This window comes from Pristis pectinata, chromosome 7 (assembly GCF_009764475.1).
Source record: "Pristis pectinata isolate sPriPec2 chromosome 7, sPriPec2.1.pri, whole genome shotgun sequence".
NCBI classification, from domain to species: Eukaryota; Metazoa; Chordata; class Chondrichthyes; order Rhinopristiformes; family Pristidae; genus Pristis; species Pristis pectinata.
In genome coordinates, this window is record NC_067411.1 from 78,284,619 (window position 1) to 78,302,585 (window position 17,967).

Sequence of the window (17,967 nt, forward strand, 5' to 3'; positions counted from 1 at the left end):
AAATTTATACACATTTTGAGCTCTTGGCTCTGATACCTGGATTTGAGTTGATTTCCTGCAGTCCTTCTGCATTATGTTGTTGAGTGGAAAAATTTGCAAGGCAATAGGGAAAGGGACCAATTGGATACCTCTTGCAAAATTGGCATAGGCACAGTGCAACAGATGTATGCCCTAGGATTACTAGCATCTGCAGTGGTTCAAGGTGGCAAAAAATTAAGGGTTAAAGACATGTGGTAAGACTTGGTAAGTAACTGCAGCATATTTTATAAGTGGACACACTATGCAGTAAAGGTGGTTACTTTTCACTACTTATTGTTCTTTTCAAGTGTTGTCGGAGCTGCACTCTTCCAGGGAAATGGAGAGTATGCCATTTCACTCTTGTGCCTTCTAAATGGTGGAAAGGCTTTGGAGTGTCAAGAGACGAGTCACTCCTTAGAAGATATCCAGTCTGATCTGCTCTTGTAGCTGGCCCATTTAAGTTTCTGATAAAGGGCGGCCCTAATGACATTGATGGTAGATGACTTGGCATTGAATGCAAAGGGTAGGTTTTCAGACAGACACTCTTCTTTGTGGTGGCCATTCTTGGCACTTACCAATTCATTTTTGTAATGTTGTCTGGATCTTGCTATCTGGAGTAGAATGAATGGCTTCATTTTCTGAGGAATCGACACTGTGAAATGGAAAGGCGGGAACTGATGTAGCAGCTGAAAGTCCCTGGGCCAAATTACTGCCCTGAGGAAGTCTTTCAGTGATGTCCTGAGATGGGATCATTAACTTTCTTATGCTCATTTGACTCTGGGCAGGACAGAGTTTTCCGTTGACTTCCATCTTAATGGGAATCCTTTGTGCTACATCTCACTGTCTGTTCATCATTCACGAATTCTTAACACAGTGTAGAACATAATTACTAGGGGTCAAAGTCAGCCTGTGATCTGATTTAAGCTGAAATTTAACTACGTCATTATGGGTTTAAGGATGATTTACAATAGTAATTTCATTTTAGAATTACCAACACTTCAATAATTTCCCCACAACTCTATAAAGCACCTTGGGTTGTTTATTGCATACCGGACATTGTATGCCATTAGCAAAACTCGTGCTCTCTTTTAGAGACAATGTTAATATGTTATGTGTCTTCTTCTTTCATTAATTTAAAAACAAATATCAGAGCATCTTTAATCAGCATGGTTGGCAGGGGAGAAAGGTTATATCACTTAGCGTATTCATAATATTTTCTAAAATTATGCTTTCGAACACATTCATAATACCAAATGACTAGAACCTATGTGAGGGGAATGGGATTGGAGTATTCAGGTACAAAATTAAAAGTGAATGGACAGCAAAAGTAATCAATTAGGAAATTAGACTTCCTATAGAAAAGTAAAGATGTGCTGCTTTAGGTTGTGCAGAGCTTTGTGCAAATGCAGCTGGACTGTTGGGTTCAGGAAGGATAACACTAGGGCATAAAAAGGTTTAGTTTAAGCACATAGCTGGCATAAACTAGGTCTTACTTTCAAATTTAGATAATTGAGGCAATTTAACTCAGCTATTTGAAATGATAAATATATGGATGCAATGCTATTTAAAAATGAAATCAGAACCATGTCTTTCCATTTTTGATGGAAATCCAGAGTTGTGTTCCAAAAGGACTTGATTAGTGAGACAAATGATAGTTTCAAGAGAAAGAATATTAAGTTTTTAGATAAGGTTATCAAGGAATTTGGACCTTTCACAGGCATAAACGTTGAGGCACAGATCAGCTAGGATATAAATGAAAGAGCAGGGTTAAGTTGCCTCTTCTTATGCTTGCAGCATGATGCAGTAGTCGTTGTCAGAAATTCAAACCACCTAGCATTTTCTCCCTTCTCTGCTGCCACCCACGTCCAGACTTCCACCCTGCTCCTCTAGAGATACAAGCCTGTTGCGTTCAGACAATTCAGATTAAAATTTAGACTAGACACCTTTCTACTTTATCAATCTCACATCAAAGCTGATGGCACAAACCACTAGAATGAATCTTCCATCCAGTGTTAATACCAGTACCCTACCTGAGCATTCCCACACAAGTTCAAGGCTCCATTACTGGTAACAACCCAAGGTGGCACTGGCATCTTCCACCATGCCCCCTCCTCAGGTTGCAGCTACTCACATATTGCTAAACCACTTCAGGAAGCTTCCCAGATATTGGACTGGGAAACCTATGGTGGGCTTAAAGATCCCCATTCAAATGGATGGGTGACAGTGGCTACTGGGAGAAAGACAAGTAGGTTTGTTTTAATGTTATTTAAGTGTCATTTTTTAGCCATTTAAATTTATTTTTGCTATAAGATTTTTTAATATGAAAAAATTAAATAATGTTAGTTTTACTTTACACATTCCAAGAGTTGGTGAATAACTATTGGTGTCAAGGACATTCAGAAACCTTCATTGGTCCCAAAGCCGCCTTTGACAGCCGGAAGTCTGACTACGAGTCCAGCTGACCTTCTACTCTGAGACAGCACCTGTACTGTCTGAATTACACCAAAGTGTTGGGAGCCAGGCTCCCAAGGAGAATGAGCAACATGACACAGGAGACCAGCAATTTTGGGGCAACAAAACATATGCCCCATTCTCTTTATATAAGTGTAACCATATAAAAATAAATCTTTCCAATATTGAAAAACAATTGAAACATTTCTAGAATATGAAATACTAGTTCAGAAAACTTGAGTAATCAAGTACTCAGGAATGCAGGCAAAAACAGAAAAAGGCCAAAACACTCAGCAGGTCGGGCAGCATCTGTGTGGGGGAAAGCAGAGTCAACATCCCAAGTCCTTCAAGATTCTGATGAAATTGCTCCACCACGGTTCTGATGGCCACGTCTTTGACCTGGAGTGTTGAATCTGCTTCTTTTCCCACAGTTTATGTGGCCTGCTGTTTTCAACCTTTTCCGTTTTTAATTTCAGATTTCCAGCATCTTTCAATTCAGGATCCGGGGGTTGGGGTGTGAAAAAGAGCCAATGTGTAGGGGTAAATCCATTTTCTATGAACAGAAGCAATAAAGATTTGATTACGAAACAACTTTTTCCACGAACAAAGTAGCCAGTATATCTAAACAAGTACTTCTTAGAATACTGAAAGCCTTCCAAATATTTGCATAAGTACGATTCACTTGCTTAAGGAAATGTGTAATAGTCCAGAGGAACGAGCATCTACAGCAACCGCTGTAGCTTAGACCACATAAGAGTACCAGGGAGTTTTGATTAATGAACTTGCTGGCTTGAACTGTTTTAAAGACCAGGCCAGTAGACTTCCTGCCAGATTCTTGGCAGTCAATATACACATGTTATACTACAACCAGAGCCAAGAGAGGCTTAGTTTAAGCAATGAATATTTCACATCCTTGTATTTGATATAATCACTACATATTAAATCTTACTACATTTATCTGATACTCAGCTGATTTTTTGTATCGTTATTCAATAATTTTGTCTACAAATTTTTGCCTACAGTTTTGACAACTGTGATATACCATTTACTGATACAAGAAGAACAGCTTCAGACCATCAAGTACAAATATGAAAAGCCACAGTTTTACAATTTACAAATGATGTAACCAGTCTAATGCCTTCATGGTCGCTTCGTACAAGGTGTGGCAACTCACCGTCTAGTCGGGCGAACCGGCTCGGCAGTCGGGTCGCGCGGCGTCGGAGCGACGAGGCCCAAGATGGCGGCGGGCCTCGTCTTTCCGAGCGACGGGGAGAACCCGCGCGGGGGAAAGTCCTGATGACGCAGGACTTACGTCATTGCCGGTTGTTTTGGGCGGGAACATTCTCCCTTAAAGGGCCCGTGCAAGGCAGGAAAATAAACCAGTTCTGTTTGGCAATCCTCCGAGTAGAGTCTTGTTTTATTCTGCGGTAGCAACCGCTACATTGGTGACCCCGACGGTCCAAACGGCTTTTGGACCCGCGAAATGGACGACATACTGATTGCCAGCCGTAACCGCCAGGAACACCTTTCCCACCTCCGCCAGCTGTATTCCCGCCTCCGCGATTTCGGCCTCACGATCAACCCGTCCAAGTGCCAATTCGGACTTGACTCTATCGATTTCCTCGGCCACAAAATCACCAGCGACAGGGCAACACCCCTACCCGCCAAGGTGGATGCTATCCGCCATTTTGCCCGCCCCGACACAGTCAAAGGCCTACAGGAATTCCTTGGGATAGTCAACTTTTACCATCGTTTCATCCCTCCAGCAGCCCGTATCATGTGCCCTCTGTTCTCGCTGCTGGCTGGTAAGGGCAAGGACATCACCTGGACTGACGAGGCTGCGGCTGCTTTCGTTAAGGCCAAAGACGCCCTGGCAGACGCCACGATGCTGGTACACCCCAGGACTGACGTCCCGACTGCCCTCACGGTAGACGCATCCAACACCGCGGTGGGTGGGGTACTGGAACAGCTACTCAAAGGCCGCTGGCAACCCTTGGCATTTTTCAGCAAGCACCTTAGACCGCCCGAACTGAAGTACAGCGCTTTTGATCGGGAACTTCTAGCGCTGTATCTGGCGGCCCGGCATTTCCGATACTTTCTAGAAGGCAGGCCTTTCACCGATCATAAGCCTCTGTCCTTTGCCTTCTCCAAAGTCTCCAATCCCTGGTCAGCTTGTCAGCAGAGACATTTATCCTACATTTCCGAATTCACAACTGACATCCAACATGTCTCCGGAAAGGATAATGTCGTTGCTGATGCACTTTCCAGACCAACCATCCACAACCTATCCTTGGGTGTCGACTACACGGCCCTAGCTGACGCACAGCAAGCCGACGACGAACTGCCCAGCTAGAGAACCGCAGTCTCGGGTCTGCAGCTCCGAGATTTCTTGGTTGGTCCAGGTCAGCGGACCCTACTTTGCGACGTTGCGACTGGTCAGCCCCGCCCTATTGTCCCTGCAGCCTGGCGGAGACGCGTTTTTGACTCGGTACATGGGTTGGCGCACCCGTCCATCAGATCTACTGTCCGACTGGTCGCCAGCAAGTTTGTCTGGCATGGCCTGCGCAAACAGGTCAGTGAGTGGGCCAGGACTTGTCCGCACTGCCAGACGTCAAAAATCCAGCGACACACCAAGGTCCCACCACAGCAGTTCGAGCCTACCCGTAGGAGGTTCGACCACATACACGTCGACCTCGTGGGCCCTCTGCCGGTTTCAAGAGGAGCCCGGTACCTCCTTACCATCGTGGACCGGTTCACGAGGTGGCCTGAGGCAACCCCCCTGACTGACATCACCACTGATTCCTGCGCCCGGGCGCTGCTCACAACTTGGGTCTCACGTTTTGGTGTTCCAGCCCACATCACTTCAGACAGAGGCACCCAATTCACTTCCAGTCTCTGGGCTGCATTAGCGAACCTGCTAGGGACGCAGCTGCACACCACCACGGCCTACCATCCTCAATCAAACGGGTTGGTGGAACGTTTTCACTGCCATCTGAAATTGGCCTTGATGGCCCGCCTGAAGGGTCCTAACTGGGTTGACGAGCTGCCTTGGGTCCTGCTCGGCATACGCACTGCCCCCAAAGAAGACCTCCGCACTTCGTCAGCTGAGCTTGTATACGGGGCGCCACTAGTTGTCCCCGGGGATTTCATACCTGCCCTTCGGGACCAAGGGGAACAACCCCCAGCAGTCCTACAAAGACTGCACGAGAAGCTTGGCGCCTTGGCCCCGATTCCCACCTCACGGCACGGTCAAGCCCCATCCTGCCAGCCCAAGGAACTACGGGACTGTAAGTTTGTTTTCGTTCGCAGGGGCACACCTCGGGCGCCATTGCAACGACCATATGAGGGACCGTTCCGAGTCATATGGAATAACGGATCCACTTTTATTTTGGACATTGGAGGCAGGGAACAAGTTTTCACGGCGGACCGCCTCAAACCGGCCCATTTGGATCTGCAACAGCCTGTCGAGGTTGCCACGCCGTGACGCAGAGGCCGCCCCCCTAAGTGGCAGCTGGCACCGCCCACGGGCCTTGGGGACTGTCTCGCCGGTTCTGGGGGGGGGGGGGGTGGGGGGTGGTTGTGTGGCGACTCACCGTCTAGTCGGGCGAACCGGCTCGGCGGTCGGGTCGCGTGGCGTCGGAGCGACGAGGCCCAAGATGGCGGCGGGCCTCGTCTTTCCAAGTGACGGGGAGAACCCGCGCGCGGGAAAGTCCTGATGATGTAGGACTTGCGTCATTGCCGGTTGTTTTGGGTGGGAACATTCTCCCTTAAAGGGCCCGCGCAAGGCGGGAAAATAAACCAGTTCTGTTTGGCAATCCTCCGAGTAGAGTCTTGTTTTATTCCGCGGTAACAACCACTACAAAGGGAACATTTGAAGAATGTAAGTTAGTGCAAGATCAATGGAACATGCAGTATTTTTGGCTTGTTATGGCATTGTGTCATGATTTTATCTGTATTTCTACTATGGGGTCATACACTGAACTTCCATCTTCCTGTAGAGCTCACATCAGGTCTCACCAGCAACACTGAATTCAGCTTTTAAAAGAGCTGAATCTCCCTCACAGTTGTGTCACTTCATTCATTCTTGTCTGCTCCCTCCATCCCTCAGCTAACTGCAGCCTTAAACAGCTGAAAGCTCTTCAAGCCGGACTCAAAAAATCATTATAGCATCATAACTAAATGCTTGTTTCTGCTTAGTTTCTCCAGTTGTCTGGAACTCTAGAAGAAAACAAGCAAATCATCCACCGAGAGTCCCCTGTTTTACTGCAGGCAAAACACATGGATTTGCTAGAATTAGGATGTACACGTATCCAACAATGGCACAAACAAACTCACTTTCAAAACAAAAGCATCCAATGTCAGAAGTTGTACCAATCTAGTCAGTGTAAATTGATCATGTCAATTCCAAACATTCAACTGGAAAGGTTCTTTTCAGCTGGGATCTACATTGAGATTTTGATCAACTCAAGTCAAGTTAATTTCAGCAAATACCCAAAAGTACACAAAATTAATCAGTATGAATTTTGTTTTCCAAAGTTCTATACTCTCCTCTAAACAAGCATTGTGCCCGAGGCCAACAGCAGAAATTGCTGCCTTTAAAACTGCAGGCGATAAATCTGCTTTTCTGGCAACAAAAATACCCAATTAGTTACTTTGGACTTTGAGCAAGATTGAGCATTGAGAGAGGGTGGTGAATGGGTCGCAGTGAAAGACAGATTCTTCTTCTGGTGGGGAATTCAGAATAAAAGCACATTCTTAAAATTACAGTCAGGCAATTATCAATAAGCACTCTTTCTGCAAAGTTTAATGGTAACCTGGAAATTGTTTGTGCACATTGATCAGTTGGAAGTTTTAGGACAGCCTTTTTGCTCCTTTAACACATTCCCTGAAATCTGCCTCTTTGACCCAATTTATTTTAAATCACATGAAACCTAGGGCACTCATTTGATAACATTCAAAGCTTTTTCCAGTGTTTTACTACATTTAAAAAAAGGGGGCATAGAAATTTATGATGTGCATCAGATTTTGTTTCTAAGTAAAAGCATTGAGATATGGTACAAAAAGCTAGCAAATGGAGTTGAAGTATAAAATACCCATGAATATACTGTGTTTGTACTGATGTACTCTTACTGATAATTTTGTTCTTCTGTTGTACAAATCTCTTGGTATTATCTTTGCTGACTTTCATTTAACCAAATCTCTATCTACAGTAATGGCTTCCTCTCCACCTCCAAACACCCAGGATTCATCTGAATCCTTCTCCATTCTCCTCTAGGAGGCACGTAAAGCTGGGAGGTCAGCTTCAAGACCTACATATGCCCACCTACTAGAAACGCCTAGTGTTTTTTTTTAAAAAAAGCAGATAACAGCCCACGTGATCTTATCAAAACATTCTGATCACATCAGGGTGATGAATTTCTCAAGAATTTTTCTTCCCCCACCTATTTAGTTGGCTGTGTTTTGCTTTGGATGACCAGAGGGGAGGGGTGGGGTGGCTATCATTAGATACAATGCTGCAGCTATCATGAGGTGAACTCCAGACCAGTTGGATCAGCCAGTCTTTCCCAATCAGATTTACATTCTCAAATCTGTGACCCATCCATCACCGCGATGGAAGGCTTGGCAGACATCCAGTTCTGGGTAAGCCGTCGCTTCATCCAGGTAAACATTAAGATCATCACTGTCTTTGCCTCTGCATGAACTATTTCACTATGAACTCCACCCCTTCTGAAGCAACCACTCTCTGCACAGAATTCTTTCCACGTCTCCAATTATCCGTGCTCCTTTCAAACCCTCTGAAAATCTACCTCTTGGACCAATTTTTGGACACCAATCTTTCCTAGGTTCAGCATCAAATCTCCCTTCATTAATTTTCAAACATACAGTACTTAAAAACAGCACCACATGGTCCAATTTCTAGGCAATAATATCCAAGTTATTTATACATCAAGAATCATAATTTTAAAACATAATTAAGAGAGCCACAATTTCAGAAATGCTCACCAGATTAACTGTAATCAACCATAAAAAAACACTTATTTAGAGGCTTTGTTTAGCGAGTCACCATTTGTGGAGCAAAGAAGTCAGATGTAGAATGTCACCATTCTACTTGACGAATGCATAGGTAACCAAACAGACGTCATACATTGCAGACCCTGTTTACACAGGATTCTGCATTGCATCCACAGGAAGATATTGCTAAAAGGAAAATATAACTTCAGTACATTTGCAAAACACAGATGTACTGTAAAAAGAGGGACCATCAGTCCCCATTTCATTATCATCCATCCCTTTTACAGTACATCTGGGGTTGACGGCAAGCTGGACCTTTGGCCTCTGAACCCAGGCGTGGGGACGAGAATCAAACCAGTCTCTCTGCCCTTCTTGTGGGGAGAAAATTATGGCCCCTCTGTTGTAAAGTCAACTGTGACCAAATTGAGTCTATATTGGAAAATATGCAAACTAATGTAACATTTTTTTTAAAAAATGTCAGGTGATATTGGGGTTCTACGTTTTGAAAAGAAGTTTTTAAGGCTGCTAACTCTACCTCTAATACAGTGAGCAGGCATTCTAAGCAAAATCGGTCCAGGTCTTTATGAAGAATAATTACAGTATGTAGTTATTCTTTTTCCTGTCCATCTGAGACCAAACAAAAGATCCCAAACTGCTCACTGATTAAATCCACTGCCTGACGTTGTACTGAGATTAAATACACAAACTGTCTACAGTTGGTAAAGCCACTTAACATCTAATCAGGCAGAGGTGTTTATTCCTTCCACCTACAGCAGTAAACACAGGAACTGATATTCAATACATCTCAGAACACCAAAATAGCAGAGGGCCTGTTACTTCAGCACAGCAAAGTAAAATTGCAGAATACAGGGTCAAATATGTAATTAAACAGACAAAAATATCAAATTATTTGGAGGAAAATATTCTAAATTAATTATTTTGCTATGTACTATTTTACACTGCCCACAACTTGAAACTGCATCAATGAAAAACATGTGCACTCTCCTTTTTGGCTGGTAGAGTTAATTCCCCTCATTAATTACCTTTGATCAAGAGTTGGAATCATTTAGGTAATATTATTTGAAAGAAAGAAAACTGCAGATGCTGGAAACCCAAAATAAGAACAGAAAATACTGCAAACACGCAGGTCAGAGAATGCCCATTGAAAGAGAAAAGCAGAAAAAGGGTTAATGTGACAAATCAAAGCCCCTTCATCAGAACAGGAGGAAGAGAGAAAACAAGTTGCAGACAGGTTGGAGGAGGAACGAATGGATAGGATAAAGGAAATATTTCTGGCAGGGCAAGGCTCGGGCTGCTTCTGTGGGGAGCAGTCATATTTGAAATGATCTGGTTGACAGTTTAACAAAGGTGTTCTGAGAGCAGGAACACAAAAACAAAGCAAAAGCTGTAAAATGCAGAGCTGCAGGAAATGCCCAGGTCAGGTCTTGGAGTGAGAAAATCTGAGCCAATATTGCAGATGGATAACCTACAGCAGAAGTGACTAGTTCCGATACAGCCCAAGAGCACGAGTTACCTGCAGTTCTAAAATTGGATATCGAGTCTCAAGGACTACAATTTGAACAGAGGGAAGATGGGGTACTCTTCCTCAAGCTTACATTGGGCTAAGTTAAAACAGTGCCACAGGCAAATAGGTCAAATTGACAGTGGGATAGTCAATTAAAGTGGCAGGAAACAGGAAACTCATGGACACCCCTATGGCATGAACATAGGTGCTCCACAAACCAGTCATCCAATCTGCATTGATTCCCCCAAAGTAGTGGAGACTATATTATGAACATCAAATGCAGTACATAAGATTGGAAGTAGCACAAATGAACCACTACTTCACCTGGAAGGGCTGTTTGGGTCCCTGGATGGTGAAAGGGGAAAAATGAAAGGGTAAGAGTCACATTCTTGCAGCTGCATGGGAAAGCGCCGCAGGATGGGGAACAGTTGGAGATGGAAGAGTAGATCAGGGGGTCAAGAAGGGAAAGGCCCTTGTGGAATGCTGAAAAGGGGGAGGGAGGGGAAGAGGAGTCTTGTGGTGGAGATCACATTGAAGGTGATGGAAGTTGCAAAGGATGATGTGTTGAATGCCAAGACTGGATGGGACATGTGAAGACCAGAACTTTATCCTTGCACCATCTTGGGGTTGGGGAGGGGGGTTGGATATTAGGCACAGGAACTAGATGAAATGCAGTCAAGGGCTCTGTAAAGCTTGGTAGAGTGAAAGCCATGGTTCAGGAAGTAAGTCCTTAGAGGCATTTGTGTGGAGAGTCTTGTCAAGTGATTACATACTACAAAGATGGAGTCTTCATCCTCAAATATTAACCTCCGTTTCCCTTTTTGCAGATGCCATCTGATCTGATAAGCCTTTCCAGCATCTGCAGTTTTTTTGATTTTCATTAACTTTAAGTAACTCTCGAACTGGAGTCCTGTGATGATGTTGCTTAAAGACCTTGCAAAATGTTCCATATTCTATAACCTTAATAGGACCTTGACTTGTACCTGACAAGTGAATCATATGAATGGCCTGTGACATTCGACTATGCAGTGTGGTTTCCAAATGTTACTGAAATTACCTGGGTGAAGGTAATCTTTCAATAAAAACATTTAAACTTCTTTTTCATGCTGTGAAACTGGGTGCAATTAAGTAGTGGCACTCATTCAGTTTTCACATCTTCCTAGCATTTGCAAAGTGTGTGGCTCTGAAACCTAGGCAGAACACTGCTGATCATTAATTCCTAGGTGCAAAGAACTGAGAAAGGCATGAGATGGGAGTTACAAACAAACGAATGGCAAGTGTGAAACACAGAGCATAATCTTGTATTTCTTAGAGTTAACTAGCTCATATCCTGATTTTTGATCTGCTTTGGTATTCTGATGGTTAACTGGAAAATAAATCTGATTGATGCCTGGTGTCTGCTAATAGTTCATTCAAAAGAAAACCAAATATATGCCCATTCTCTGACGTGTTATTGGACAATGTCCCCAAATTTGGGTCTGTACTATTTTCCTAATACTTAATTGGATACAGATCCTGATCGAAAGGTTTGAGTTGTTATCCCAAAGCTGATGCCAGTTTTCTCAGTTTTAAGTTTAATTTAGACTTAATTGATTTTTAATTTATGTAATTAAATAGTCAGGAATAATGTCCTTCAATTAAAGAGTCAAATTTGACAATTATTTTTATGGAATTAAATGACAATTTCAAAGTATCGATAATTTTACCCTCACTCTGGTACAAGCTAATAGTTCTGTGTCTTTCTAGTACTAATTTCTAGAAGTATGCTGACGACTCCAGGATTGGTCTCTGCAGTGAATATATCCAATATCACATGTACTTTCACTTGTGTTCATGGCTACCATAATTAATAATATCTTGGATTAGGAGTCTTCCATAATATTTAAAGAGCCAGCATCACCTTTTTCAATATACTACTACGCTGCTAAAAAAAAAATTTAGTATTGAGTTACATTTGGTGAGCTTTCTTGTTCTGAATTGGTTGAGTTTTGGACTGCACTAGTCTTTGCGCCTCAATCTGGTGAAAAACTACAAATTTGCGAACTCTACCCCATTACTTCAGACCAGACATTATAGTGTGAGCCCTTCGAGAGCTTTGCAATTCTTTGGTCCAGTTTTCAATGTCACTTTAATTATGGTTATTGAATGTTTCATAGTGTATGGTGATCACTCTATTCTTCGTATCTAATACACACTCCCAAAACAAGACCTCAACATTGTTCCCTTTCAGTTACCAAATAACGTGCATCAACTCTTTCAAATTTGCCACAATCTCAGAACATATCCTTGCACGACATTACAAATTAATTATTAAACAAATCTTCATGACTAAAGTTTTCACTTTTATTGAAATAACAAATAATTGAAAGAAGAATACCAATATCTGCACACCTTTGGTTCCATTGAGATGAAGTTGTGTGTTCCTCTACTAGAAATTGTTGACCGCTTCATTGTCCTACTATGATAAAAGTGGTAGTAGTCTTTCAAGGACCCAATCTGGAAAAGGAAAAGAAAAGAGTTTAATTAAGTTTCCATTAAAACTCCCTTCCTTTTGTCTGTCTTGCATAAATTATTCAATTTAATTTAATCTAGAAGATCTCAGATGTTACTCTGACCTTCAGGATCGTCTTTCGTAGAAAGAAAAAGCAACTTGATACAAAATGCACCATTAACCTTTCATGAGTTCATTTGGTTTTGAAGATCATCCTTTCAAGTACTATTGACAAAACCTTCATGGCAGGAGTTCTTTGCTGTCTCTATACAACATATTTAAAGAGTCATAAGCAACCCCAGAAATAAAACCGTGCAGGTTTCTGTGATATTACCAATTGTCATCCTCACTATTAGATGTGGCAGTTTACAAATATTAACTTGAACAAGAATCATTTGCTTACAGGCAAGAAATACTCTACAAAGATTTGTAAAAACTGGTGCGAAACGTAAACATCACATTAAAGAATTCACCGACTCCACTGCATGTAAAATAGGAATGCTGAATCCTACTAGTAGGTACCAAAATCCTAATTCATAAAGGTCAAAGTCAGTGCCCCCAGGTGAGCCAATTTCAGACCTACAAGTTGCTGACTAAATGGTACCACACTACATGATTTTTGAAGCATTTACTGCAAGTATTATGATGATGGAAGATCTGTATGATCGTCTTTGATCCAAAGCAGAATGGAACTTTCTTCTCTGCTTGCTGGCAACAGAACCCAGACCTTACTAACATTTCCAAATATCAGTCAAAACATGCATCTGTAAATATGTTAGAATCAGGGTTACTATCACGAACTTGTATGTTGTGAAACCAAAGTGGGAGATGATACTCATTGGTATAATTAAACTTACAACCCCAGAAACCACAAGTTGCTTCTTTGAACAAATCAAACCTTTTGGTATATTTTAAAATCAGATGGCAAATTAACCCTTTGTTGCATTGGTGATCTGCAAACAACATGAAGGATCCCAATGTAAAAAAAATCAGTTGTAACGACACAGGTTTGACCCTTGCAAAGCACAAAAAAAAAACGGCTTCTAGTAGAAGACCAAGACTTTATTGAGCTATTAGTCATCAAACTATGACACAATATCACTTTAAAGTCTGATACTGAAAGTAAGTGATCATACAGCAAACATCTGTTATGGACAATGGGAAGCAGTGGGTGACTGTCTATTTGGGTGATCTAGTTAGCTTGCCTTGGTTCAAGTTCACACTGCCAAGTGGATAAATGTCTACAAAGCCTTGTCTATTCATGAAATGAGCCAGCAGAGTCACGCAAATCTGTGTATGGGAATCACCCTGCCCCGGCAACACAATGTTACATACATTTGGGAAAAGCAGCTCAGGTCACATCCAAGCAAAACCAATGTCACTGCATTCCATCCCAAAATCAGAAGAATTCTGTTACAATCCACCTCAACACAGCTTGGAGTGAAGCTAATTTTTCACAACCACCTGAAGGAAGCCACCAAGACAAAGATGAGCCTCAACACTGTTTCAGAAAAGAAAGAATAGACCCAATCTACTCTATAGTCAAGTACTGTACACTAACATGTATTGGGGTAGCCAGATTAAATTTCCAACCAAACACTACCATTGACACCTCAAGTTGACTTCAACACCTTGTCAGTGATGTCATACACAGTTCCCCCAGCCATTTGCTTTGATACCCAAGCTCTTCAGGAAAAGAAAGAACCTCAAAACATCCCTCAACATTACCCAAAGTCGTATTCGTGTTATGGACCTGTAACCTTACCCTCAAAAAAAAATTAATTCAAACCTTAAGTTTGGACAACTGACAGTTCTCAAGCGGCACGGTAGCCTAGCGGTTAGCACGATGCTATTACAGCGCCAGCGATCGGGGTTCGATTCCCGTTGCTGTCTGTAAGGAATTTGTACGTTCTCCCGTGTCTGCGTGGGTTTCCTCCGGGTGCCCTGGTTTCCTCCCACATTCTAAAAGACGTACGGGTAGGTCAATTTGGGTTTAAAATGGGCGGCGAGGACTCATCGGGCCGGAAGGGCCTGTTACCATGCTGTAAATAAAATTTTTTTAAAAATTTAATTTGATAACCAAATTGTCAAGGGGACAGAGGATATCTGGTTTTAATCTTCTGTGAGGATCATGGCCACTTCCACACAAACCATGGAAAATACAGATACTTGAAGCACAAATGAAAAAGGTTAAAAATTCCAGTATGTGACTGTAGTCGCCAGAACAGGCTGCGGAACATGTATAACTATTCAATGCATGATCCACAAAAATGAGAGGCAATGCTGCAACACCCTCCACTGATCCTGAAGCAATTATCAAATCCAACTGTGTGGATAGTTAAGTTTGTCACTTTACATCTAAATCAGACAGTAATTTAGATTTCATTTGATGTACAGCACGAATGAGGAATTCAATCTATTTGGTAATAATACACAAAAAAAAACAAAGCAAGTCACGCTAGTTCTACTGGACCCAAAGACGCTCCTGCTCACTGTTATTTCCACTGGATTTCACAATAAACACTGCATAGAAAATCAAAAAAGTGCAGGCACATCAAAAAGGCACAGTAGTGTAGCGGTTAGCATAACATTTTACAGTGCCAGTGACCAGGGTTCAAATCCGGCCGCTGTCTGTAAGGAGCTTGTATGTTCTCCCCATGTCTGTGTGGGTTTCCTCCAGGTGCTCCGGTTTCCTTCCATATTCCAAAGGCGTACGGGTTAGGAAGTTGTGGGCATGCTATGTTGGCGCTGAAAGCATGGTGACACTTGCAGGCAGCCCTCAGGTCACTCTACGCAAAAAGATGCATTTCACTGTGTGTTTCGATGTGCATGTGACTAATAAAGATTTATCTTATCTTTCTCATCCAGCTCTTCACGACTGGAAGTTACTCAATTAAGCTTGCTACCATCCTCCTACAAATGACTACTTGTCACCAAACTCTGGGGAACTTAGATGAATGAAGCCATCCCAATGCACTCTTAGCACTGATTTCTAGAAAGGCTCAAACATCCACAAGAAGCTCCATGGCACTGAGGCTGAAGGTTGTGCAATCTACAAAATGCACGACAGCTTCATGCCTAGGTTATTCCAAAGCACCTCCCAAACCTGCCATCTCTACCACCAAGAACAAGCCCTTGTCCAGCTGGCTCATGGCAACACTTCTCCAACCTGCACATTATCCCAATTTGGAAGTGTAGTCACCATTTCTTCAAAGCCAGGTTTAAATCATGGAAATCCATATGCAACTGTACTTTGGGAGCATTTTCACAAGAGTGACAAGGTGATGCAGCTGTCAGTGCTGCCTCACAGCTCCAGGGATCTAGGTTTGATCTTGACCTTGGTCTGTCTGTGTGGAGTTTGCACATTCTTCCAGTAACTGTGAAGAATTCCAGTGGCTATCCCAGTTTCATCATGAATCCCAATGTTGGCAGATTACTTGGTTATTGTAAGTTAGCCCTTAGTGTGGGTAAGTAACAAAATCATTGGAGAAGTGATGAGTGAGAGAGAATAAGAATCAGGGTAAGGGAAATAAGAAATGAATGGGGCCGATGGGATCGCTCTGCTGGGAGAAAGACATGGACTTGATAGGCTGAATGGCCTCCTCCAGTGTTGCAGTAAGGAAGGATAGCAGTGGTTCACCAACACCTTCTTGGGGCCATTAAGGATGGGCATAACTGTTAATCTCATCAACAGTGCCCACATCCCAAAAAATGAATTTTGTTTTTAAAAAAGGCTTGCTGTCACACAGCAAATGTTTTTCTGGAAAGGTTTCATTGGAATCTAATCCACATTTTCCAAAACTGTACATAACGAAGTTCACTTCATTATTATCTTGTTCTCCTACGTGAATGGCAATCTATTACTTAAACCTCAGTTGTTGGAATGTTACTAGAAACTCAGACACACTGAGCGCATGGACAAGTATTCAATAACTAGTCAGCGTTGATTTATGAAGAGTAGGTAATTTCTGATACCGACTTGAATTTCTTTTGGAAGCGATCACTAGAAGTGTACAGCAGATCAATGTTTGTTTGTTGCTTCTATATTATGAAAGCCATTTGAAGTTGATCACGAGAGATTGGCAGCAGACACGAATGTGCATTGAATTTAAAATAATTTTGTGACTTAAGCTAGCAATAACACAATGGAGAGTTTGCCAGGATGTGACAATTTTTCCCCCAGGGATTTAGCACTGGGGACTTATTTTTCTCTATTTACTTTATGAATTTGTATGAAAGTTTAGAGAATTGGCTAGACCAGTTATCAGATAGTCGGTAGAGAAGTGGCAGATGGAGTTTAATCCAGGCAAGTGCGAGGTTTTGTGCTTTGGGAGGTCAAATAAAAAGGAGAAAGTATAGTTAATGGTATATTACAGTTAAGGCCCCTTAATAGCATTGAGGTACAGAGGGATCTTAGGGTTCAGGTCCATAGCTTACTGAAAGTGGCTACTCAAGTGGATAAGCTGGTGAAGAAGGCATATGGCATGCTTGCCTTCATTGGTAGGGGTATTGAGTACAAGAGTAAGGAAGTCATGTTGCAGCTATATAAAACTTTAGTTCTATAATGGGGTGACCAGAACTGTATGCACTTGGAGTATTTGCATGCAGTTCTAGTCACCCCATTATAGGAAGGATGTGGAGACTGTGGAGAGGATGCAGAAGAGGTTTAGCAGGATGCTGCCTGGATTAGAGGATATAAGCTATAAAAGGAAAGGTTGGACAAACTTGGGTGGTTCTCCCTAGAGAGGCATTGATGGACAGTCAGAATCTTTTCCCCAGGATGGAAATGTCAAACACCAGAGGATATACTTTTAAGGTTGGGGGGAGTTTAAAGGTGATGTGAATGGCAAGTTTTTTCAAACAAAAATAACGGAGTGGTAGGTGTCTGGAATAGGTTACCAGGGGTAATAGTGGAAGCAGGCAGTTTGGTGAAGTGAGGCTTTTAGATAGACCCAAGAATATGAAGGGAATGGAGGGATATGGATGATACACAAGAGGACATTTCATATAAATTGGCATCAAGAACAGCACATCATGGGCCAAATGGCCTGTCCAGTGCTGTTCTGTTCTATGTTCAATCACCCTCTGTAACATCATTTTCCAAGTTCTTCAATGTGTAGTCTCTCAAATTTCTGCCCATCTTTAAGGACTCGTGCTTGAATCTTTTCAACTTCATTCCACTGCCCTTCCTACCATTATCCCACACCACCACAATCCTCCTCATTTCACCTATTAATTAGTGCACAAGTTACAAAAAGGTCTCATTCCTCAAAATATTTAAACTGCAGTATTTCATTTCAGTGGCATATGCCCATGGTAACACACTTGCTTTGGCTTTACTTCTTAAATTGCAGCCAACAGTTTTGATTGGTTACATTAGTTTGAAATGGCTCTGCACAAAATAACAAATGACATCTTACACCATTGTAATAAAGCTCAGCTTTCCATCCTTGACCTGTCTGCAGCCTCC

The 17,967-nt window shown here is 42.4% G+C and overlaps 1 protein-coding gene across 3 annotated transcripts in view; it reads right to left on the bottom strand.

The window, feature by feature from the left end:
* pcsk5b (proprotein convertase subtilisin/kexin type 5b) overlaps positions 1-17,967 on the bottom strand; it is a 293,223-nt gene that overhangs the window by 257,163 nt on the left and 18,093 nt on the right. For all 3 annotated transcript variants that reach the window (XM_052019395.1, XM_052019394.1, XM_052019393.1), the window contains exon 2: positions 12,398-12,502. In XM_052019395.1, the coding sequence (XP_051875355.1) occupies positions 12,398-12,502 (105 nt within the window). The remainder of the gene's footprint in view (positions 1-12,397; positions 12,503-17,967) is intronic.